Source organism: Chiloscyllium plagiosum, unplaced genomic scaffold (assembly GCF_037043375.1).
Source record: "Chiloscyllium plagiosum isolate Xiang-an unplaced genomic scaffold, Cpla_swu_hap1 HiC_scaffold_19, whole genome shotgun sequence".
Taxonomy (NCBI): domain Eukaryota; kingdom Metazoa; phylum Chordata; class Chondrichthyes; order Orectolobiformes; family Hemiscylliidae; genus Chiloscyllium; species Chiloscyllium plagiosum.
In genome coordinates, this window is record NW_028270157.1 from 52,639,465 (window position 1) to 52,665,284 (window position 25,820).

A 25,820-nucleotide genomic window follows, 5' to 3' on the forward strand; every position below is an offset into this window, starting at 1 on the left:
AATCCAGCTCTCCACACAAGATATTTTGAGTCTGATTTCTCCTGAGCTGAAGTAAATCACTTGCTCTATAGTGATCCATGCAGTGAGTATTAACTCGACTCAATCACTTCCTCTTTCTAGATATTTGATTTTAAATCCTGAATATTGTATTTGTTGTATTTTAAAGAGAAACTTATTTTAATTTTATTGAAAGCCAGCTTCTGGAATGATGAAGTGGATCTAAATGCAGTTACTAGGGCATTGTGCAGTTTACTGGCGACAGAGGTTAGAAAACTTTAATTTATTTCCATTGGTGCTTTTGGTGATGTGGTTGAATGCTGCTTTACCCCAAAGTTTTGGTTTCAAGTAAGGAGCATACGAAGACCAAATATCTAAATCACAGCCCCAATACTTTCCTTCATGACAGTCTGACTAGTTGCACTTCATCATTGAATCGAATTGAATTTATTATCACGTGTACTGAGGCACAGTGAAAAGCTTTGTCTTGCGAGCAATACAGGCAGATCATAGAGTTAAATAGCATAGATTGTAAATAATAAGTAAACAGTGACAAAAACAAAGGTACAGGCGAATGTTAAGAGTTTGAGAGTCCATTCAGTATTCGAACAACAGTAGGGTAGAAATTGTTTCAAAACCAGCTGGCATGTGTGTTCAGGCATCTGTACCTTCTCCTTGATGGTAAAGGTTGTAGAAAAACCATTGCCAGGGCGGGATGGATCTTTGAGAATATTGGCAACCTTTCCTTGACAGTGGGCCTGGTAGATGGATTCTATAGATGGGACGTTGGCCTTTGTGATTGTCCGGGCCGAGTTCACCACTCTCTGTAACCGTCTGAGATCCTGAGATTAGCTGGTTTGAACAGTGACAATGACCTCCAACCTATAATATTGTGCTACTCTATAAGGGAGGGGGAAGGGAATCATGTGCAGATTCAGGAATTAAATGCCTGCAGCAGCTTGAAAATAGAAGTTCCTGCTGATGGCCTTGCTTTGATGGCACGGCCATCTATCCTGAAGTGAGTGGCAGCTTTGAGCAGATTTGCAGCTGATAGCCTATTCCAAAGACTGTGAGGACCAATTCCAGAACATGAAGTCTGCTTCCTGAATCGCATGTGTAGTCTGTAGCATTAGTGGCACACTGCAATGCTCTTCACAAACAAGCTAGTCATTGAGTAAATGAACAGAGTTATAGAGTCATAGAGATGTACAGCATGGAAAGAGACCTTTCAGTCCAACTTATCCATGCCAACCAGATATCCCAACTCAATCTAGTCCACTTGCAAGCACCTGGCCCATATCTCTCCAAACCCTTCCTATTCATATATGGCGATGCGATTGAAGTGAATGGGTATATTAATGGAATTGTAACTGATTGTACTTTGAGAAAGCTTAACATCTAAAATGGCACTCATTGTGGTTGAAATGTAGAAACTAGGAGCTAAGAGTGGACCATTTTGGCTCTGTCCTATGATGATGCCTGATTATCCAACTGTTTCACTTTCTCCCCATCCCTTTGATCTCTTTAGCCCCAGGAGCTATTTCATCATCATCTTCACCTTCACCTTCACCTTCACCTTCACCTTCACCTTCACCGTGCCTCAACCTCTTTCTGTAGCACAGAATTCCACAGGCTTACCATTCTCTGGATGAAGAAATTTCTCCTCATCTCGGTCCCAAAATGTCCCACCTTGTATTCTTCAGCTGTGACCCCTTAATTCTGGATACCCTGTCATCGGGAACATCCTGTGAACATTGAGGAATTTGCTCTTGCAAAATATGTATGTCTATAGAATGGTATTAATATTCCCAGTTGTAATCTAAATGACTCCTCCTATCAGAAATGATGAGTGTGGTATTTTACCAGATAATCACTGGTGGTACTTTGTGACATTTGCCAACATTACCAGGTGAGGATTATTTGAGATAATTAGCTATCCCAAAGTTTCTTTTGTCTTGATTTGGAGGTGCCGTGCATGGGACTGGGAAGTACAAAGTTAAAAATCGCACAATCCCAGGTTATAGTCCATCAGGTTTATCTGGAAACACTAGCTTTCGGAGTGCTGCTCCTTCATCAGGTGGTTGTGGAGTATAAGATCGTAAAACACAACTTATAGCCATAAATAAGACTATAACCTGATGTTGTGAGATTTTTAACTTTCTTTTATCTCTGCTTTGTCTTGGATCTATATAGTGATTAGTAATAGAGGCTTCACCACCCTCTTACCAAAAAAAGGCATTGTTCCTACATAAGTGGTTTGATATGTGATAGCAATTAAGTACAATTATATTTGGTCAGGAACAGTTACTTTAGGGAGCTGATAGAGGTATGTCTGCTCCCTGCAAAAGCTACCATAGAATTCCTAGTTTCCACCCACAGACTGGCTCTACCTATTCTACTGCCATCACAGTGTAACAGGAACCCCTTCAGAAGCATTATTTTACTCCATTTTTTTCCCCACACATTAACATGTTTATACAATTTGTGTACATAAATAATACTATTATCTTGGCTTCTTCTCCTTCCCAAGTCTCAGACTTCACACATGCAGAGGGAGTCTGGATATTTCTCAGATGCGCTCTATTAGATACAGAAGAATGGCACATCCTCACTTGAGCACTTTTTAAACCCACCTCTGATCCATTTCTCAGCTGGAGAATTTTTAAAAATGTCTTGATATCCCTCACTGAGGACATTATTCTTTACAGACATTGTCCATTACCTTAACTTGGAAGGTCCTTAACTGGAGGAGAAAGTGAGGTCTGCAGATGCTGGAGATCAGAGATGGAAATGTGTTGCTGGAAAAGCGCAGCAGGTCAGGCAGCATCTAGGGAACAGGAGAATTGACGTTTCGGGCATTAGCCCTTCTTCAGGAATGAGGAAAGTTGGTCCAGCAGGCTAAGATAAAAGATAGGGAGGAGGGACTTGGGGGAGGGGCGTCGGAAATGTGATAGGTGGAAAGAGGTCAAGGTGAGGGTGATAGGTCAGACTGGGGTGGGGGCGGAGAGGTCGGGAAGAAGATTGCAGGTTAGGAAGGCGGTGCTGAATTTGATGGATTTGACTGAGACAGGCTGGGGGGAGGGGAAATGAGGAAACTGGTGAAATCCGAGTTCATCCCTTGTGATTGGAGGGTTCCTAGCCGGAAGATGAGGCGTTCTTCCTCCAACCGTCGTTTCGCTGTGGTCTGACGATGGAGGAGTCCAAAGACCTGCATATCCTTGGTGGAGTGGGAGGGGGAATTGAAATGTTGAGCTACAGGGTGGTTGGGTTGGTTGGTCCGGGTGTCCCAGAGGTGTTCCCTGAAACGCTCCGCAAGTAGGCGGCCCGTCTCCCCAATATAGAGGAGGCCACATCGGGTGCAAAGGATGCAATAGATGATGTGTGGAGGTACAGGTGAATCTGTGGCGGATATGGAAGTTTCCTTTGGGGCCTTGGAGGGAGGTGAAGGGGGAGGTGTGGGCGCAAGTCTTGCACCTCCTGCGGTTGCAGGGGAAGGTGCCGGGAGTGGAGGTTGGGTTGGTGGGGGGGGTGTGGATCTGACGAGGGAGTCACGGAGGGAGTGGTCTTTACGGAATGCTGATAGGGGAGGGGAGGGAAATATATCCTTGGTGGTGGGGTCCGTTTGGAGGTGGCGGAAATGGCGGCGGATGATGCGCTGTACATGGAGGTTAGTGGGGTGGTAGGTGAGGACCAGTGGGGTTCTGTCCTGGTGGCGGTTGGAGGGGCGGGGTTCAAGGGCAGAGGATCGGGAAGTGGAAGAGATGCGGTGGAGGGCATCGTCGACCACGTCGGGGGGGAAATTGCGGTCCTTGAAGAAGGAGGCCATCTGGGATGTGCGTTTTTGGAACTGGTCCTCCTGGGAGCAGATGCGGCGGAGTCGAAGGAATTGGGAGAATGGGATGGCATTTTTACAGGGGGCAGGATGGGAGGAGGTGTAGTCCAGGTAGCTGTGGGAGTCGGTTGGTTTGTAGTAGATGTCCGTGTTGATTCGGTCGCCTGAGATAGAAATAGAAAGGTCGAGGAAGGGGAGGGAGCAATCTGAGACTGTCCAGGTGAATTTGAGGTTGGGGTGGAAGGTGTTAGTGTAGTGGATGAACTGTTCAACCTCCTCGTGGGAGCATGAGGCGGCGCCGATACAGTCATCGATGTAGCGGAGGAAAAGGTGGGGTTGGGGCCAGTGTAGTTGCGGAAGATGGATTGTTCCACATATCCTACGAAGAGGCAGGCATAGCTGGGGCCCATGCGGGTGCCCATGGCTACTCCTTTCGTTTGGAGGAAGTGGGAGGATTGGAAAGAGAAGTTGTTCAGGGTGAGGACCAGTTCAGTCAGTCGAAGGAGGGTGTCTGTGGAAGGGTACTGGTTGGTACGGCGGGAAAGAAAGAAGTGGAGGGCTTTGAGTCCTTCGTGATGGGGGATGGAGGTGTACAGGGACTGGATGTCCATGGTGAAAATAAGGCGTTGGGGACCGGGGAAGCGAAAATCACGGAGCAGGTGGAGGGCATGGGTGGTGTCCCGAACGTAGGTGGGGAGTTCTTGGACTAAGGGGGACAGGACGGTGTCAAGGTATGCGGAGATGAGTTCGGTGGGGCAGGAGCAGGCCGAGACAATGGGTCGGCCGGGGCAGTCAGGTTTGTGGATTTTGGGCAGGAGGTAGAAGCGGGAGGTGCGGGGTTGTGGGACTATGAGATTGGAGGCGGTGGATGGGAGATCCCCCGAGGTGATGAGGTTATGGACGGTCTGGGAGATGATGGTTTGGTGGTGGGGGGTGGGGTCACGGTCAAGGGGGCAGTAGGAGGAGGTATCTGCAAGCTGGCGTTTAGCCTCAGCGGTGTAGAGGTCGGTGCGCCAAACTACTACCGCGCCTCCCTTGTCTGCTGGTTTGATAGGTCCTTAACTCCCAGACCTTCCTTCCAGAAAGACAGCTGCTCTGTTGAAATAAGTACTTTCTTCCTTGCAATATGCAGGATTTCTGGACTCGGCAATCTCTGTCTAATTGGAAGATTTTGCCTTCTAACAGTATCTTGGATAATTGAGTGGTTTTGTTGTCTTGACCATGTCCTGAATCAGTGACCTATTGGTCTGGTTGCCATGGAATCAGATGCACCGAACCTCCCTAGAGTTGTTGCTCAGGCTGAAAGCCTTCAGCTGCCCACTGTCACTGTTCAACTAGTGGAAAAAAAACTTATCAGACTGTCAGCCTTGCTCCTAAAAGGTTACTGCTCACTCAGCACTATCTCTGTCTCTCTGACATTGACCCTTCCGTTTTAGAAAGTAGCGGATTGAACATGCCTACCAGCCCTGTGAGATCTGTGACTTCCTCCTAAGATGATAATAATGTGAGAGATCTCACTGGATTCTTTCTTCTGTTGGATTCATTGTGAAACTGGGAAGGTCTATGAATCCATCTTCTCGTTATCCCTTGATGGGTTGGTCAATAACTCTTTGTATTTGGAGGAGGGTTTAGACAGCTGTCTGCTTCTGGATGAGTTGTTCTCCGGGGGGGATTACAATCTCCTCCAACTCTCTTTTCATGGTGGTCGAGACCCTCGTAAGGTTTTGAAGTGAAATTAATTAATTGTGAACTGTGTATTTTCCACAGTTCTGCATGGCATAGTAGCGTAACTTGTGGAGTTCACAACTTCAGGTAGTTACTTCATGAACACCATGCAGTCTTATTTCTATGAGCTTTAATAACTTCTCCAGCCATGGTAACTGCTTTGATATGAAAGTGATTCTTGCTACAGCATCAAATCAAAGCTGCCCGTTTACTTAGCCATGTTGCTTCTGTTCAGGCTTGTCTAGATTAGTTCGTTCCTGTAGGAATGAATCTGGTATGTTCTCCAGTGGAAGTATCTCATCAGGTACATTTATCAGGTATCTTTTGCAATGGCAGTGTAGAGTCTATTGTGTAAATCTCTTTACCATTAACCACTTGTATTTCTACTGTTCTGAAACTGTCTTAACTATGGGAACCTTCTGAAGGTGACCTACAATTTTATAGATGTAGTATTTCTCTGTGATGGCTGGATATTCTTCCTGCCTGTGAGGCCTTGTTGTCCTGCTGCCCTTGTAACATGCCTCTCTTTTGCAACCATGCCATATAAATTAGATGCCCTCTGTTGTCCTTTTGAGGTGGTTTTGGACTTTTCTTCATAGAATCTGGGTCTCTCTGGTTTCTGCTTCTAACAGGAGTTGAATAGCTTTCTCCAAGTGTAAATCTTCCTTGAGCTATAGGAAATCTCACGATTTCATCAAGAGTACCAACAATAATTTTGTCTCCTGTGAGTTCAAATTTCAAAACTCCACATTCCGTTTTTCCCCTAATCGACAGAAATGGTTAAGTCCAGCTTCTAGGGGAATCTACTGCTAAATATTTCTTCATGATTTTTGTGTTTATAAATTGAAGAAATTATCAGAAGTTATTTTCTTCAATGGTGTCTGTACTGTGATGTTTTGTGTATTAATGGCATTGTTCACAAACAGACTTGGTAAATACACTACTGTATGGACTTGCTCAGCTTAGTCTGTTTAGATTTGAGGCAAATCAATATCTTGCAAACAAATGCCTCCATGAAGTTCAATCTTGCTTGCTGTGGTTCTTTGCTTGTGAATCTGCTAGGGATCTGTTATCTTTTTCCAGTTCTTCTGAACATTACTGATTAATCTTATTACTGTAATGTTATTTAAACATATTATTTCTATACTTCAAAATCTGCTGGTTTTTAAGATTGTATTCACCAGTGCTCTTATAAATTAAATGACTCTAGGATTTAATAAATTCTGTGCAATATTTTCTTTGTCAGCCAGTTTTTAAAAAGGGAGTATGAAAGAGAGACTTCTCATCTGTCACAACAAGTATTTCACCACCAATATTTCACTCTATAATGGGCATTGGCAATGCAAGTTCCAGAAAGCAAACATAGGCACAGGCTTCAGAACCTATCCAAACAATTGCTGTTATACTTTAGCAAATTCTTCCATAATGCTTTGAGTTACATTTAAGTGATGTTCTGAAGTGATTTATTGATTTCCAGCTTTTAAAATTGGTTTCTTTGTAATATTTAACTCTGTACAGCTTACTGGATTTTCCTGGCCTTTTCTTGATCGAATCGGTGGATACCCACAGTTCTAGTATTTTCAGTTTTCTGCAGCTAAGGTGCAGTTACCCACTTCCTTCTGAGAAAGCATCCATTTTAACTCCATTATCGTGGTCTAAAACCCCACGCAATCTTCTACAAACATCTCTAAGTAAAATTCCCAAGCTACAAGTTTTAAATCTTCCTGCCAAATTTGTGGCTTAATTACTGAATCCTGATCCTTTTTTTAAATTATCATTTTTTTCCTGACTTTTCTTCTGCAAAATTCTTTCTCTAAATTTCTTGAAATCTGCTTACTTTGTTTGGATAGGTTCTGAAGCCTGTGCCTATGTTTGCTTTCTGGAACTTGCATTGCCAATGCCCATTATAGAGTGAAATATTGGTGGTGAAATACTTGTTGTGACAGATGAGAAGTCTCTCTTTCGTACTCCCTTACCTTTCCTTTCTGTTTTTTTTAATCATTTTTCATTAAAGTTATTTCCTTTTCCCTTTTCTAACTTTTATCTTTGGGAATCTTCTGCTGCTTCTTACAGAATCTCCTTAACCTAAGATATTCTCTAAATGTGGCTGGCTTCTCTGTCTCTCTCTTTCTCACCCAAACTCCTCTTCTGCTGTTTCTTACCAGTTTCTGAGCTTTTGAGTGCTGAACTTGCCTTTATGCTGCTGCTATCTCTTTCTCTTGATAATCACTTTTCAGGAATATTTAAAGGTCTCGAGTGGGAGAGAGAAAGACGGAGCAGCAAATCTTCAGGGTAATCTGATGTACAAAGCCTTTAGAGGAGTATTTGGGCACTTTAATGTGCAAGTATTCATTGGGATAATGTTAGAGCGAAGAGGAAGAGTGGAAAAGCATTAAACAAAAACCAAAAATTGTGGATGCTGGAATTCCAAAACAAAACATAAAATGCTGGAGAAACTCAGCAAGTCTGGCAGCACGTGTGGAGAGAGAAACCGTTAAATGTTTCCAGTCAACTGACCCTTTTCAGAACTTCTGAACAGTGGAAAAGTATGCCTTGGAGAACTTTATTGATCATGCTTCCTCATTCCAATTAGAAAGGCTGGCATTGCTGGTTTTGAGCATAAGGTGGAGCATGTGTCTACTGGAAAATGCTTTTGAATGACTCTCGTAACATAAGGGGTAGATTCATAATGAGAAAAGCAAGGAATGGTTTTAAGTAGAACTCCCAAGTGGGAAGTGGAGTATCCTCAATAAGCTGAGAAAGGATCTAGCCCAAGGTTAACAGGAAAATCTGTGATAGAACACATGATTTTCTTTTTAAGGAGATGGTTCAGATCCAGGCTGGGTACATTCCAACAAAGGTGAAAAACAGTGAACTAACCAGATTTTCTTGGATGGCAAGAGAGATTGAGGCCCGGTTTCAAATGGGAAATATAAAATTAAATATTAGGCACAAAAGGCAAAGATGTTGAATAGTTGTAAAATTCCAAAATGAATGATTTTGCATCACTTTAAATTGCACTCTCCAGCTCTTCAGAAATGAAGTAAATTTACTATTTTACAAGTTTAATTGTGTAATTTTAATTATATCTAGCGTTAGTAAAATTGTAATGATCAAGAATAGACCATTATAGCTCAGTGCAGGTAGTATCTCTCACTCTCTCTCAAGTCGAGTGAAAAGGTCTCATTCCCAAACAGGCGAGTGGGGCATGGTTTAATGTCTCCAAGAGAGAGCTCCATTGATAAGCGAGTGCTCTCAGCGTACTGCATTGAAAGTCAGCACATGTGTGTATTCCGAGAGTGGAGTTTGAATTCTCAACCTTCTGATTTTGTGGCAAGTGTGCTATCATTTGAAGTCAGCTAATATGAGATGGAGTAGTATTTTGAAAGATGTTAATTGTTTCCATGTTAGTATTTTTTAGAACAACCTGAAATTACCTTGAAGCAGATATCTTTGCCCATAGTGGGGCATTTTCCTGCAACAAATATTCACCCTATTTCTATGGAGAAGGTGCAACAGCTTTGCCTCAATAGCTTCCTGCGATAAGGCATGTCATAACCCAGCTAGTGCCTGTATGAAGACATTTAATCTCTCTCTCCTGACTATCCCAGTGACCATTTTAAGTTGGGTGCTTCTCGTCACCAATGCTTGACCATCATAAATAGTCTTCTATTAAACTTGCTCAGCCTTTTGATCGACTGGAATTAGTGCTAGTAATGACATTGTCTCCCTCATATGCTTTCTCATTTCCATTTATTGAAGACTGCAATCTAATATTAGACATGTTTGGATAATACTGCTGGAACTTACATCTTTTGTTTTTGGGTTTGACTTTAGGTAACTTCCTTCAGCACGCCACCAACTCCAGAACGCAACAATCGCCCGTCCTTTTTCTCTCCTTCCTTGCGTAGAAAGACCCCCAAAAATCGGATAGCAGAAATGAAAAAGTCTCATTCAGCCAATGACAGTGAGGAATTCTTCAGGCATGGCTCAGACAATGCAGACTCTGAAGGTGCATCTCCAGCTTCTTCTTGTACAGTTCCTTTTAGCTGCTTGTGTTTCCTTTTACAATATTGTGTTTTATTGCAAATTGACCTTTTTGTTTTACCCTGGGTAGGGACTTCAGTGTCCATCACTAAGAGTGGTTCAATGGTACCACTGCTGGCTAAATGCTTTTTTTGTGGTAGACTGCACTTTGATCAAATGGTGAGAGTTAACAAGAGGGAAGATCCTACCTGAATTCATCCTCACCCAATCCAACAGTCACAGACGTCTCTATCGATGATACACAAATAGGAATGATTTGTGCTCAGTCCTGGTGGAGATGACGTCCTGATTTACAGATTTACAGATTACATTACAGTGTGGAAACAGGCCCTTTGGCCCAACAAGTCCACACCGACCCGCCGAAGCACAACCCACCCATACCCCTACATTTACCCCTTACCTAACACTACGGGCAATTTAGCATGGCCAATTCACCTGACCTGCACATCTTTGGACTGTGGGAGGAAACTGGAGCACCCGGAGGAAACCCACGCAGACACGGGGAGAACGTGCAAACTCCACACAGTCAGTCGCCTGAGGCGGGAATTGAACCCGGGTCTCTGGTGCTGTGATGCAGCAGTGCTAACCACTGTGCCACCTCCAATGAGGACATATTCCTTGTGTTGTGTGGCAATGCAAGTGTGTCAACTAGAATATACTCCAGTCTAGATTAGATTCCCTACAGTGTGGAAACAGGCCCTTCAGCCCAACCAGTCCATACCGACCCTCCAAAGAGTAATCCACCCAGTCCAATTTCCCTCTGACTAATGTAACCTAACACTATGAGGCAATTTAGCATGACCAATCCACCTGACCTGCACATCTTTGGACTGTGGGAGGAAACCGGAGCACCCGGAGGAAACCCACGCAGACACTGGGAGAATCTGCAAACTCCACACACAGTCACCCGAGGCCAGAATCGAACCTGGGACACTAGTGCTAACCACTAAGCCACCGTGCCGCCGACTAGCATCTCAAAACTAGGCATCCATGAGGTACTGATGGCCAGCAGCAGAATTGCATATGACTATCCCCTGTAACTTCAGGGGCTGGCACATCACCCACCCCCTCATCCCCAAATGTCATTGCCAGCAAGCCAGGGGATCAACCCTGTTTCATCGAGGAGTGTCGAAGAATATGTCCAACAGTAGCCATACCCAAAAATTAGGCTACAAACATGCAAAATAATGGAAGCAGCATGGGATAGACAGAATACAATTACACAACCAATGGATCTGCTATCCTGCAACGTCAAGTTCTAAACAATGGTGGGTTATTTAAACAACTGATCGGAGAAGGTGGTTTCAAGGTTATCCTCATTCTCAATGGTAGGGGAGCCACAGTGAAAATGGTTGAAGCTTTTGCGATCACCTTCAGTCAGAAAGAACATATGTGATTAATCTTACCTCATTCCTCAGATTCTCAGAGTCACAGATGCAAATCTTCAGCAAATATGGTTTACACCACATGCCATCAAGAAACTGCTGAATTTAATACTCCAAAGGCTGTGGGCCCTGATAAATCCCATTGCAGATCTGACATCCTGTTCCTAGCCAAGCTGTTTTGGTTCAGCAAAACCACTGGCATGCAGCTGACAACGTAGAAAATTAGCTGAAAATGTGTTGCTGGAAAGGCGCAGCAGGTCAGGCAGCATCTAAGGAGCAGGAGAATCGACGTTTCGGGCATGAGCCCTTCTTCAGAAATGAGGAGAGTGTGCCAAGCAGGCGAAGATAAAAGGTAGGGAGGAGGGACTTGGGGGAGTGGCGTTGGAAATGCGATAGGTGGAAGGAGGTTAAGGTGAGGGTGATAGGCTGGAGTGGGGGTGGGCGCGGAGAGATCAGGACCCAGATATGTTTGCCTAAAAATGGTAGGGAACTTTTTGCCTCGTTAACTTTTGACCTGGCCAATGACCACCACTTCAGTCTGCTCCCTCATTAAAATGAGGGAAAATGTTGGTGATGGTGCCATCAAGTGACACTCACTCGGCAATAAGCTGCTCACCAATGTTTAGTTTGGGGTCTGTCAGGATCACTTGGCTCCAGAGCACATTCCAAGTTTGGATTTGAGGTGACCAGTAGCTGAATTCAAGAGGTGAAAGCACTCTCCTTGACATCAAGGCAGCATTTAATCAAGTGGGACATTAGGGAGCTTGAATAAAACTGGAGTTGATGGAAACAGAAGAATTCTCTCCACTGGCTGGAGCCTGCCATCTCCCATTTGTTCAAGCTGTAGGGTTATTGAGGGACAATCATCTGAGCCCTCAGACTTTTGCAAGAGTTCCACTGGCCTTGACCCAACTACCTTCAGTTGCTCCATCAATGATCTCCTTTCATCAGGATGTCAGAGTTCTAAGGATATTTGCCATTGTTTGCAGCATTTGGTCCTATTTGTAACACCTCCAGATACTGAAGCAGTCTGTGTACATCTGCAGCAAGACCTGGACAACATCCACATTGAGCTGACAAGTAACATTTGTGAGTCCATCCCCAAATAACCATCCCCAAAAGGACAGAAACAATCCACAGCATACTACACTTATTTGCAACCCATTAGCAGAAGCGTCCACATTCAATGTCATTATCATCCTGAACCTCCACCATCTGCAAGGCACAAATCATCAGGATTGAGATGGAATACTCCCCAAATGCTGTAACGAAGCTCAACATCTTCCAGGTCAAAGCAGCCTGCTTGGCGCCCAGCCCCCTAGCCCTACTGCCTTGAATATTCACTGCTTCTATAAAAGGTGCTGGAGCAATTCTCCAAACCTCCTCTGACTGGACCTTCCAAACCTGTGTTTCCCACAATTTAGCATTTCTCAGTGTGACCTCATTTTTGTGCATCAACCTTTGAGTGGGGAGGGTTTAATGCTGACCTTGCCACTAATGTCATCCTACCACTGTTTGTGTTGAAATCCCTCCAATTAGATGTTTGCCCTTTCCATTTGTTCTGAAATGCTCTTGACAAAGTTTCAGACAGATTTCTGTCAATGTAGGCCATCTTTCCCCTTCCTTTATTGAGCTGCAACACTCAACACAGCTGTTCAGACAAAAGTCACTATTTTACAGGGGAGGTTGGGGTGGGGGGGGGGGAATGCCCTTCATTATATTCCTAGATATCCATTCAAAGACATAAACCTCAGCAGTTCGCCAAGTATATGTCCTTGGCTCCCTCCTTGTCCTCATTTACAGATCGTTCATTGTGAAATCATTCATAGCCATGGAATTGGCTTGTCTGTTTATATTTATTCAAATATTACCATCTAGTTCTATTTTCCCATATTCCCCTATTGACATTCTCACTGTTCTGGATTTTACATGTGGTAAGCTCTACCAGCTTTATGTTGGGAGATTCAAAATCACAGCTTTCAACTTGCAGCACAATTTTCATTCCCTCATCATCACCTCCATTCCCTCTGGGGCTGTGTCCCTGGATTGAATAATGCCACTTGCAATTTTTTGGAGCTGTGTTTGATTCAGGACCGAGCTTCTGAATTTATGTCCTTTCCATCACAACGTTGCTACATGACATCTTCCATCTCGGTCACCAGCTCAGCTGATTCTTTGCTGAAACTCTCATTCATGTCATTGTCACTGTAAATTCATTAACCCAATGATTTTCAGATCCAAGGCCCCTGTGCCTCCCTTTAACCTAGTCTTGTGCTCTTGTAGCTTTTCATACAAAATGATGCCTCTGTCTTATTTTAGTATTATAATCAGCAAATTCACTGACTGGCATTAACTTCAAGTGTCGCAGTGTCTCTATAAAACTCATGCTCACCTCAGTTTTACATATTCCTCCCACCCTGCAGCTTTTCATTCATCAATCTAAAGCCTGTTACACACACTCTGTGCAAACAGTGCCTTAAACTATCTGGTCTCATATTTTGGCGTCTCCTCCTCCTTTTAAAGACCCTCTTGAAAATATGCATCATTAATAAGAATGTGTCCAACCCTCTTAATTTCTCCTCATCTGGCTCAGTACATGTTTTCCTAATAAATTTGTGAAGGGCCTTGAGATGTTTTTCTGTTGGATATTACATTCGTGCAAGTCCTTGGTAACATTGGTTTCCAAGACGACACTAAGCTTAATTCCTCAAATCAACTGCAATTTGTCAATGTTTTCGAAGAACCATTTCATAAGACTGCTCGCAAAAGGTGCCTTGTAATAATGGAATACCATTATCAGCTTTCTCTCATCCGAGGCCAGGGGAAAAACTCATTCCCCAAAGGCACTGAATACCGTTGCTATGGTTACTCTGAAACCTTTGTTCAAAATTGTTGGATTTCGTTGTGTTTTTCTGTATTCTTTCTTTCTCATTTAGAAATAGAATCTGCTACAATGAATGTTTTCATTTAAAAAAGAAATAAATGGATGAACCTTTCCTTTTTCTGTATCTTTGCAGACATGCATGGTGTGTCCAACCTTCGATCTCGCTCATTGTCTGGGACTGGACGGTCCTTGGTTGGATCTTGGCTAAAGCTGAATCGAACAGAAGTAAATTTTCTACTCTATGCACATCTCACCTATGTTACTTTACCAATGCATCGCATCACAACAGGTAAATTCTGTCAGAAGTTCCCTGAAGTTTGCTCCACTGGGGCCAGTGAAAAGTGAAATGTGTTGATAATTCTATATGAATAGATTATTGCTAAGGATATTGCAAGGAAAAGGGAAAGCGTGGCACTCCTTCCTCATTCCCTTGTAAATTTAAGTGTACTTGATGTGATTAATCAAAATAATGCCTAAGTTCCCTTTCCCAAACACATTCAGTGGTGCATTAGGCCATCATAAGTCATCCCTTTAAGGCAGATATGAGGATTGTTTTCTGAAGGTGGTGATTCTGTGGGTTCTTTACCACAAGGGCTTTCGAGGCTGGTTCATTAAATATATTCAAGTCTGAGACAGACAGTGTTTTTAATCCGCGAGGGGTTCACTGGTTATGGAAAAAATACAGGGAAGTGGAGTTGAGGAGCATCAGATCTGCCATGATTGGTGGACTAGACTCGATGAGCCAAATGGCCTCCTTTTTAGTCCGATGTGTTATTCTTATGAATACCTTGCCTGGCTGAGGTCTTAAGCATATGGATGTACAAATACGAACCTGGGCTCGTTTTTTAAAAAAAAGTTACTGTTGTAGCTGGTCTGCAAGGAACAAAGCTGCTTGCAGCATCTTGACTTAAACACCTGTGCAATAAAAACATTCTTCTAATTTTAATCCTGTTATGTTCAATATATTAACTCATCCTTTTCTCTTATTTAAAAACACTGATGTCTATAAATAAAAGTTCTATAAATTGTTCATTATTCAAATCTGATCTAAAATTACTCCTCATTATTCTTTATTTTAAAATGTTTTCATTAGATATTCTTTTTTGGGATTAGTTGTTGCTATTGCCCTTGAGAAGGTGAGCTGCAACCTTGAACTGCTGCAGTCCATGTGTTGTAGGTAATGCTGTTACAATCTACTGAGTATCCCCAACATCTTGCTGTTTTATGGTTTTATTTCCAAGGTTTTCAGTTCGTTTGATTTTTGACTTTCTGTATGTATTTGTACATTTATAATATACCAATGATCTCACAGGTGGGTTAGCTAAAGGAAACTAGCCATAGTATTGTTTGACAAGGTCTCCCATGGCAAATTTAAGAAGCGCATGGGATCCAAGGCAATTTAGCAAATTGGCTGCAACATTGGCTTAGTGGTAGGAAGCAATGGGTGATGGTTGAAGGGCGATTTTATCACTGGAAGCTTATGTCCACTGGCATACCATAGGGTTCAGTGTCTGATACCTTGCTGTTTGTAGCTAAGTTAATGATCTATACGTGAAATGTAGAGGTGTGATTAGTAAGTTCACAAGTAACATGAAAATTGCTGGTGTGGTAAGTAGCAAGGAGGAAAGCTTTAGACTACAGGACAAGATAGAAGGACTGGTCAGATGGGCTGAGCAGTGGCAAATAGAATTTAGCCTTAAAAAGTGAAAGGGGATGCATTTTGGGAGGAGTAATGAGACAAGGAAATACACTTTAGTAGGACTCTAGGCAGTACAGAGGATCAAAGGAACTTTGTCTATAGATCCTCGAAGGCAACAAGACAGACAAGGTAGGTAAGAAAGCATATGGGATACTTTCCCTTAATTAAGGCATTTAATACAAGAGCAGAGAGGTTATGATGGAGCTGTATATAATCTTAGTTAGACCACAGCTGGAATATTGTGTGCGGTTATGATTGCTACACTATAGGAAGGATATAATTGTACTAGAGAGGGTGCAGAAGAGATTAACCAGGATATTGTTGTCTGGGCTGGAGTATTTCAGCTATGAAGAGAGACTAGACAGACTGCAGCTGTTTTTCTTTCAGAGCAGAAAAAGTTTAAGGGGAATCGACTAATAAAAATTGCTGAGAGGTGTAGGTAGGGAGAAAGATTTCCCTCCATAATTAGAATACTTAGTTTGGCCCAACAAGTCCACCCTCTGAAGAGCAACCCACCCAGACCCATTCCCCTACATCTAACACTATGGGCAATTTAGCATGGCCAATTCACCTAACCTGCACACTTTTGGACTGTGGGAGGAAACCGGAGCACCCGGAGGAAACCCACGCAGACACTGGGAGAATGTGCAAACTCCACACAGACAGTTGACTGAGGTGGGAATTGAACCCAGGTCTCTGGTGTTGTGAAGCAGCAGTGCTAACCACTGTGCCACCCTAAATAATGGTGCCAATAGTTGAAGTTTTATGGTAAGAAGGTTTAAAAGAGTTGCAGGCAGCCTGAGGAAGGAATGGGGTCTCTGAAGGCTTGGGGTTTTAAATAAACCTATTGGACTATAACCCAGTGTCATGTAACTTTTGACTTTGTGCACCCCAGTCCAGCACCAGCACTTCCACATCATTACAAAACAATGATAAATTGCAGTGGACTTAAGTCTAATGTGCCAGTATTACCATCGATTGTGTGAATGCAACAATATTAACCACCCAAATTCCTTCACAATGAACTGGGGCAACAAATATTGGAATGGAGGAGCAATTAGGAAGAGTGGTCAAAAGTTTGTTAAAGGTGCAATATTTTGAAGGAGGGATAAGTAAGAGGCACAGTGGATTCTAAAGTGAGTCAAAAATGCTTCATAGTGAGCAACCAGATATCGGCTTTTGTGATGCTGGTTGAGGGCTAAATGTTGACCAGGTCACCAGAATGAGCTTGTCTGCACTTCAGTATAGAGCTATGAAGTCTTTTATGCTTATCTCAGAGGGCAGATAGAGACTCTGTTTAATGTTTCTATGGAAAGGTAGGACTTTCAGCTGTGCTCTATTAGGCTTGCTTTTGTGCTCAACACTGAGCTGGTATTTGAAACCAGAATCTTGTAGAGAAAGGTCCTACAAATGTGAGGCTAACATGTGGTTTCCTCTGGACATGTTTCTTTTACATTTTTTTAAAGTTTTCTGCAGAACCTTCACTTGTGATTTTTAAAAATAATCTTTTGCCAACACGTTGAATAAATACAGTTTCAAAGTAAAATGACTTGCATCAACTGACTGAATTGGAACAAGATTACGTGTTAAAAACAGTTGACCACCAACACCCTGTCAAGTGATCCAGAAATAGATTCTTGGATGAGCAATGTACAATTATCTGTATCCAAGTTTCCCTGTGCTTGATCCCTTCACTCTTAAGTAACAACAAAATTGTGACTACTTTGACCACCCATAGAACGTTAATTATTTTGAGATCTTATTCAGGTTTACATAATATTTGATTAAGCTTCTGAATGATTTTATTTTATTCAAGAGTTCTGAATCTGTCTTTTCCTTCAGATATTCTAGAAATACGGCAGAAGCCAATCTTGATGACATAGCAGACAGCAGGCACTGCCTTATAAACTCGCAGCCAAGTGCCTAACTGGAACTGGATTCTTGGCGACACTACCACCTAGTGTTGGGATGGAAGGAAAGTTTGAGAATACCAGCCAATCAAAGTGCCTCCTTCACCTGCCCACAGGACATCACCAGTGTTCATTTTCCAATCACACCGCATTTGTGTTTTGATAGAGTCCAGTTAGGAGCTGCTGCTTCCTATGAAACCAATAAGGAATGCTTCATGAACAATGTCTCAAGACAATTACTTTGTACCTAACAAGAACAGTAAACACGAACATAGGGTGGGGAGAGGGTTGGTGGGTGAAGGGAAATATTTGCTGAACTTTATATTGATAAAAAACTTCAAGTTTAATCTTCAAAGAAGTTTGCTTAGTGCGGAGATAGCACAGTACAGTTTTCTTCCCATACCCTCTTCTTTGTCAAAGCAACATTTGATTTGCGTACTTAAATTCAGTAATGTAGAATAATTGCTCACTTTATAAAAATGAGATAAAGGTTCAACAAGAGACAGGAATCAATGGGACCGTACAGTGTTATATTTAATGGATCTGTTCTAGTAATCAGTGAAACTTGCTGATGGGTGGGTGGGGAGGGTGGGAGGAGGATTGACCTTTTTTTTCAAGACCCAAGTATGTTTAGAGTGAAACAAATGTTTGGGAGATGTCTTTGTGCTGCTTGTATTCTACAGGTATATATCAGGTTTTGAACATGTTTAGAAACTGTAACAATGAATGTCATTACAGAATCCCTTTTCTGAGAATATTGATTTTTGCATGTGGTGAAATGGATCTTTTTCTGTAATCCACTAGCCTGGATGGTTGCCATAATGGGTGTACTGCAGAGATGTGACTTAAGTGGCGCACTCTGCAAGCCTCTCATGACCTTAGGTCATTCTCGCTGATAAGCTGATTTTGTGCAATGAAGACTATTCTACCCTGAGAACCCAGCAGCATTGCAATTGGTTCTGTCAGCAGCCACCTATGGGGATGCATCTGGAAAATGCTCGAGTAAAAAATATTGAGACAAACTGGACTATACAAAATGAATATATGAATTATAGGAAAAAAAATATTTCCAACTTGAGAGTCTTAATTTTGTTTTTCGCCAGCTGAAGCATTTTGACACCCACCAAGTTTGACATTCTCATTTCTTATTCTTTTCTTGAACAGAATTGAATTGAAATGTTAGCCAAAAGCTTGTTGGAATAGGGTTGCTGCAGCTATTTGAATTGTTCATCAAACCTATGTGCCAAGTTTTTGTTTTTCATAATTCTATTCCTTCTATTCTGCAGGCAATATTTTGATGGCAGCCTTTTACACTCATTTGCCCCTCTCCTGTTCAGGAGCCAGCTTGCCTTTGTTTTTAGTGTTAATTATATTTGCTGTTAGATTAACAATGCTTGCGTGGCATATTTCTGCAGTGAACAGCTGGGATTGCCACCTTTTTTTAGTGTACCCAAATGCAGACCAAACACTGAATAGGGACGAGAATGTGAATGCAGTCGTGGTTTGAGTTGAACATTTTAATATGCTGTTGATTTTGATTTTTTAAAAAATCTCCTTTGTTGTGGAGTTTAAATTGGTGACAAATATTTCCACATTGTGAAACATCCAAGTCCATGGAGGAAAAATTGACTTTCTAAGTTCAATTTCTTTCAAAAAGCCAGACATTTTCTGAATGCGCTGTTCCAAAAATGAACAGGTGGCAACTCTGTGCATAGTAAAATAGAAATTCTATTTTCTGTCTCTGTTGAAGCATCCAGATGTTCTGCTGGAGCATTTGACATTTAGGCTGAAAGAACATAAGGTGATGTGGCAAAACAGTACTAATGCCAATCAGTGTGAGAGAATTTGGAATTCTAAAAGGGAACATTTGACATATATAAAAATAATCTCACCATTTCTCTACCAAAAGAAAACTAGATTGGATTTGTGATAATTTTTGATGTTGTATAGTATATTTTCATTTAGTTTGTTATAAAGTTTTATTATTTTCTGTGAATACCCTTTTTGTAAAAGAGCGAGTGTAGCATTCACCACTTGATTAAAGTGGCGATGGATATTAAATGGAACAAGAGGCCCAAGAAGCAATTGCTTTTAAGGGAAAAATAGCTACTGTTATGTACTGGCTGAATGCCAGCTTAACTGGTTCATTGTTTCAGTGCCATTTTCCTGGACACTGTTGTCTGAAATGTTGATTTTTTAAAAAAAAATAGTAGCCTAACTTTCAGCCTGAGAACCATACTTCAGTTATCATGATGTATGGCTGCTACATTTTTAATATTAGATGTTCAGTGACTCTCGAGCACGAGTCTGCTCGGTTTTTTTTTGCTCCAATTTGAACAGTGATTAAAATGTATTTACTGCTAATTGCTGGATACAGAATTCACTGTTGACTGAGCCACCAAGTTTGTTTTATAGTGCAGTAGGGGATCTAATCCTGATTTAAAACCATCCTTTTTAATATGGTGTTTTTTTTTCTAGCAGTACAACACTAGATTCCTTTGTGTTTGGAAGACTGGTTCCCAACATTCTGAGTTCATATTTGTGCACTGCTATTGGGAATAATTATGTTTGGAGTCATGATAATTTAGCAAAAAGCTAACAAATGTCATTTTGAATTTGAAAAATCTTACTGTGGTCAGAAACAAATCTATGTTTGAAACTTCTGTCTTTTGGCAGAAGGCAAAGTGTCCACAGAAATAATTTTTAAAATTAAAATTAAAACGAATGTGAAAACTCAGCAACTGAGCGGCATCTGTGGAGATGCCAATAACAATTCATTGATGGTTATAAGAAAGTGACAGATGTTAAAAATCACTAAAGTTTTCTCCTTTTTTAATATAAAGGTTTTCCTGAACATTTGATTTAGCTGCTATCCAGTTAAGGCCTTTGTAATTGTTGTTGGTTGCTGAAATGTAGAAGTCTGACCCACTCCAATATGATTATGGAGGTGTTCAGCTATCAGTTCCTACACACTATCCCTGCTGCCTCTCTTTGCATACCTTAGAATTTTCCCATGGCCTTTCTGAAAGGCTGACATTTCTAATGTTATATTGATTTGGTAGGTTCCTTGCAGAAAATTAAACTATGACCTTCTCACTACAAGACAGTATAATGGAAACACTAGGCAAAGGCCATCTCCAAAGTGTGGGAACAAATATGAATAGTTGAAGGAATGTTATGGATATTGCTTTTAGAAATGGTATCAATTCAATCATTTAGAAACATTAAATACATCATACTTGCTCATTATATGTTTTTGAGCAGTTCAATATATCTGGTTGGAGAATGAGAAATAATTCTTTAAAGTGAACTTTCTTTCATCTTAGTTTCCTCTGTTCTTTATTTTTCTCTCTTATTTTTGTGCTCTCCACCACAACAATCCACCTTTTATTTCTATATGACTCTGCAGGTTAATCTGTGATGCCATGTGATGATCGCAAAATGTAGGCTGTGATTAGTACATCCCATTTCTTTAGCAAAAAATGCCAGTGCAACAGTAGAGACCTTTTTAAGAAGGAAAAACCTGAAAGAGGTCTCTAGTGAAAAGTGACCTGAAATGTTTGATTCTGTTTTATGTTCGGGCAGCCATGTCAAGTTCTGATTAGATGAAAAGTCATTACATTTTTCTCCAATTCAAAAACTCCAAAGTCAATACAGGAACATACTCTAAAGTTTTCTGTAGGCAGTCTCTCTTTCTTCTTAGAAAAAGTGCACTATAAAGGGCACCATTTCTATAGCATCTTAGCAGATTTTAAAGAAAATATCACTTTACCAATACTGAATAATTTTAACTTGTTTGCACAAACGTTGGATGTTTCTTTTGTTTGTTCTTACTTTCAGATTGGAGATTCGCACCTCATCATTCTTAAGACAAAACATTTACCTGGTACATATTTGGGAGTGTTCTGCTAATTTTTTTTAATACTTTAATACTTGTAATACTTCAACACTTGAGGTGGGTGTGAAGTATTTTAAATGGTCACTTCATTAACTTATAGATGTGAGAAACAAAGCTCACTCACTTCAATAATTTCAGTCCGAGAGAAGATCCGAAGCAATCAGTATGTTTATTATATGCTTGCAAGTGTGGTGCCTGGAATAAGGCACCCAGAGTTTAGCAAGTACATATCCTATACGATTCACTACTCCAAACCCGGTGCCCATCACTATTGTTTATCTCTTGCCTTATCCGGCCTTGTGCATAACAAAGTACAAGTTTTATTTGGCCATTTCACCACATCCTGCTGTGGTCCATTGTTAGGTATATCCTCCTTCACTACCGTCTGTTTCCCTTACTTGTAACATTTCCTCCCATTCCTCATCCATATTGAGCTTTATGACCTTTTAATTGGGGTTTGTTTTTGTGTTTTTGCAGAAGTGGGAACCAAATGCTTATAACTACTGTTTGTACAAGCATACCTGACTTAACCTACATCCTCACAGCACCTTATCTAGTTGTCTGTAACATCTACCATTGTTTGCAGGCAGGTTTCATTCTTGTATGCACATTTTAGCTAATACAAAAACAATTATATATTTCCTCCACATAGTTTTCATTCTTGTTGACTCAGCTCTTGGTTGAAACAATTATACACCGGTGTGAGTGCATTTACCTTGCATAAGTAATTATGATGGCAGAAGTAACACTACTTTACCTATATCCCACATAGCGATCTGTATCGGCTCAGAGTCCTAGTAGGGAATTGAATGGTCACTTTGATTGTTAAAAATATACATTCACTACTTTGTCAAATGCTGAGTTGCTTCCATAAACTATAGATGTTTCTTTCAGAATGAAAAGCAAAATGGCTGCAAAATCCATTCTAGGCAAAAGAGAAATTATAGCCAAAACACTCTTATCCATGTGTATGGAGTTGACAAAAATGCTGAGTCACTTGGTTTAAAATGTTATTTTTCATTTTAAATTTTTCACATTTATTTGCAATGAAGACTTTGCAGTATATCTGAAGTCGATCAAAACCAATGAGTGCTATTTGACGCCACAGGCGTTGTGTTAGTCAGAAGGTGTTATTTAAGCCTGGAAGTGATAACCCAGTTGAACAAACTGCGACTTCTTCCAAAGACAGAATCTGCAAAGTAGAGATTTCCCAACTTAGGATGCACTGTGCTTTTTGTTTGTATTCCGCTATGATGTATGAACTTAAATTATATTAACATTGCAATTATGTTGTAGATTAATTGGAGGATTCAATTAGAAGCATTGCACTTGCAACTTGTGAGCACGGGACAGAATCATCCTTTTAAATGGGCACTGTAACTGGCTCAAGTTTATCCTGAATGTTATTTGAAGCCTAGTTTTAAAAAAAAAACTTCTAATTTTTATACAGTATCATTGTTCATTTAGCGTCTCGTTATTTCATTGTTTTAGAGCTACTTCATTAAAATCTTACTGGTTTGACCAACTCTTGGAAGACAGGAAACCTTGTCATTGTTCAGTTATTTACGAAAGATACAATGGATTTTTCTGTTTCTCCAAAGCTTTCCACAGAGGATTGTAAAAAAGAAAAATGTACGTAGGATATTTTCTGATAAATTGTAGTCTGTGATTAAATTGTTCATTACTTATTAATTCAGGTTACACTACACTACACTACTTCATAGCAAGTGATATACAGAAATGGCCCTGAAATGTACTAAAAACATTGAAAAAGAATGGGACAACTAAAGAATGATGGGGACCGGTGTATTGTGTATGAAAAATAGCTGTTTACAAAGATCATTAGGTGTTTGAGGCAAAATGCCATGATTTACCTCAAAAACCCTATGTTCCAAAAGTCAATGTATTCTGATAAATGAGATCTAAACATGCTCTGCTGCGTCTATTTTAATTAATTGCCTATGTTTTAACTGTATTTATTTAAATCTAAGTCTGCATGTGCAGGCTTTATAGAAAAGAAGCATTGAGTAAACAGGAAAAAAGATACAGCTTGTAAGGTTGGTGGTGGGATTCCACAGGGCTTGTTGCCATGGTAACATGCTGGCTTGGTTAGGCATATAGAGCAATGGCTTGCCTAGCAAAAAGGTCACCTGCCGCTTACAGCAGCAGAATCCAAAGGGAGAATATTATTAAAACAAAGTATATTTCCTTAAGAACTACAAATGCTCCATTTCCATTAACCTTCACTTCAGATACCATTCAGAGCTGAACTTCAATGCTGATTTCTGTTTTTAGCAACTTTTTGTGCTGGGAAGAAGAGCAACAATGAAGTTTATAAAATTTAAAAATAGAAGTTTAATTGTACAGAGATTTTCTTAACTAACCTCTGTGTCCTTGGTCTTTTAACATTGGTGAAACATAATTAGTGTTCTAATTGGCTTTTCAGTATCCTTTAACATTCAGATGTAGATGCCCTCATGAGACACACTACTACTGTGCTTTGGACTGCATAGTTTACAATCTTCAGTGAATCAGTGACATTTTACAATAGAGAAATACAACTGGTTTCATCATCAAAAGATTAATTTATCTTCTACTGTATTGAAGCTTTCATGAAATGGCAGTCTGCTGACTGTGGAACCCAGGATAGGCTAGTCCTGCCTCAATTCATCAATACTGCAATATTGCTTTTTTAAAAATATCCTCTAAAGATCACTTTGAATTTCTTTTGTATTTCCTTTCTTGAATCAGTGATAGACATATTGATCCAGGCTTCTATATTTTAAGGACTGACAGCACCCGCAAGAAAATAAGCAGCAAAGAATGATTGCTATGATTCAAAAACAGTGCTGAGCAGTTTATTGTTGTGATTCATTCTCCCAAGGCCTTCAAATTCCATTTATCAATAACTCACCAATCTTCTTGTCTTCTAGATATTTCTTTTGTAGTACACAAAAGCTAAAGCTTTACATATTTAAGCTTTCTTCCAGCCTTCTAATTTGTCTTGTGGTTAACTGTGTTGAATCAGATAAAGAGAACAGATTGTAGATTCAGCTTTACCGCTGTTTGCTACCGAAATAGTGTTGAAGCCAAAAGCGATGTGTTTAACACATTTTGATTATAGGAATGCTGTCAAGTTGTAGAATGTAGGCTTCAGTCTTCTATGTAAATGTACTATTAAAGATTCTAATGCTTCATTTTAATAATAAACAAATAGATGAGTCTATTGTCAGTCTGTTGTATGATTTGAATAACATTGTATAATGGGAATGTTGAAGTGTTGGAACCAGAATTGTTGAATTTGCATTTTATGTAGTACTGTCAATAAAGTAGGAGACCTTTCTATCCATCTAAGTCATACTGTAAAGGCTACTGTGCTGAATACGTTATATAAAAGGAACAAAATGTTAGGGAGGGAAAATAAAACATAAACCAATGTGACGGATGGAAGTTTAAACAAAAAAAAACAAACCAGGGGCAGGAGAGAGAGAGAAACTCCGAAGTATGGCTTCATATTAACCTATCAACTGCTGTTTTATCTCTCATTTCAGGAGCAGGGTAGCTTCTATGCTACTTTTAAGGCTACATCTCACCTTTTCTGAAGTTGGGCTTGTTCATTAGGAAATGGGTACTGAAGATAGCAAAGGGCTAGAAGTCTGGACAATAAAATGCATTTTTTAAAACCGTATACAAGCAATTATCAAAATAATAATGAAATTGCAGTTGATTTTCCCCAAGAGCAAAATTCCCCAACTTGTAAATATAAAGCTGGTATATCACTGCAAATTCTTTGGCTGATACCAAAGAAAGCATAATTTCTGTACAATAATACTGCAAATCAGGAACATTCAGCATGTTGTTAGTTTCTATAATAATGCAATGATCTTGTAACAACATTGCTGTAATCGGTAAGTTACATTAACAGTAGAAATAGGAATAGGTGGTTTTCATTTTGTCCCTAGAGTCTGTTCTGTCACCATTCAAAAAGATCATGGCTTATCTGTGACCCAAATCTACGTACCTGTTTTTATTTTATTTCCCTTCAGTTTTGTGAATCAAAGATATTATCAGGCACTGATTTCATGTAACAATTGATCTAATGTTAATTGTTGTTTGCATGGATGTTCCAGAATTCTAACTTTCACTTTTAATGCGTAGAAGTGTTTTCTATTACAATTTCTGAAATATCTCACCCTGACTTTGGATTTCACAACCAGCAGAAATCATTTCTATCTATTATCCCCTCAATATCTTGAAAACTTTAATCAAATCACCATTAATCACCTACAATTCAGTCAGTGCTAACCTCATTTTGTGTAATCTCTCCGCATGATTAAGTTTGTGAACTTCAGTTAACATTCTGGGAAATCTCTACACTGGCTCCGCAGATTGATATATCTTTCCTAAAGTGTGGCCTGACTAGTCTTACAGTCATGTCTCAGT

General features: G+C 40.5%; 2 protein-coding genes across 6 annotated transcripts in view; one reads left to right on the forward strand and one right to left on the reverse strand.

The window, feature by feature from the left end:
• kiaa0930 overlaps positions 1–24,599 on the forward strand; it is a 108,053-nt gene extending 83,454 nt beyond the window's left edge. For all 5 annotated transcript variants that reach the window (XM_087997376.1, XM_043709232.2, XM_043709231.2 and 2 more), the window contains 3 exons: positions 9,392–9,566; positions 14,004–14,159; positions 17,412–24,599. In XM_087997376.1, the coding sequence (XP_087853502.1) occupies positions 9,392–9,566; positions 14,004–14,159; positions 17,412–17,452 (372 nt within the window). In that variant the 3' untranslated portion in view covers positions 17,453–24,599. The remainder of the gene's footprint in view (positions 1–9,391; positions 9,567–14,003; positions 14,160–17,411) is intronic.
• The window catches only part of nup50 (nucleoporin 50), a 94,888-nt gene continuing 93,289 nt past the window's right edge, over positions 24,222–25,820 (reverse strand). Inside the window, exon 8 of the mRNA XM_087997375.1 lies at positions 24,222–24,391. Within this exon, the coding sequence (XP_087853501.1) occupies positions 24,372–24,391 (20 nt within the window). The 3' untranslated portion in view covers positions 24,222–24,371. The remainder of the gene's footprint in view (positions 24,392–25,820) is intronic.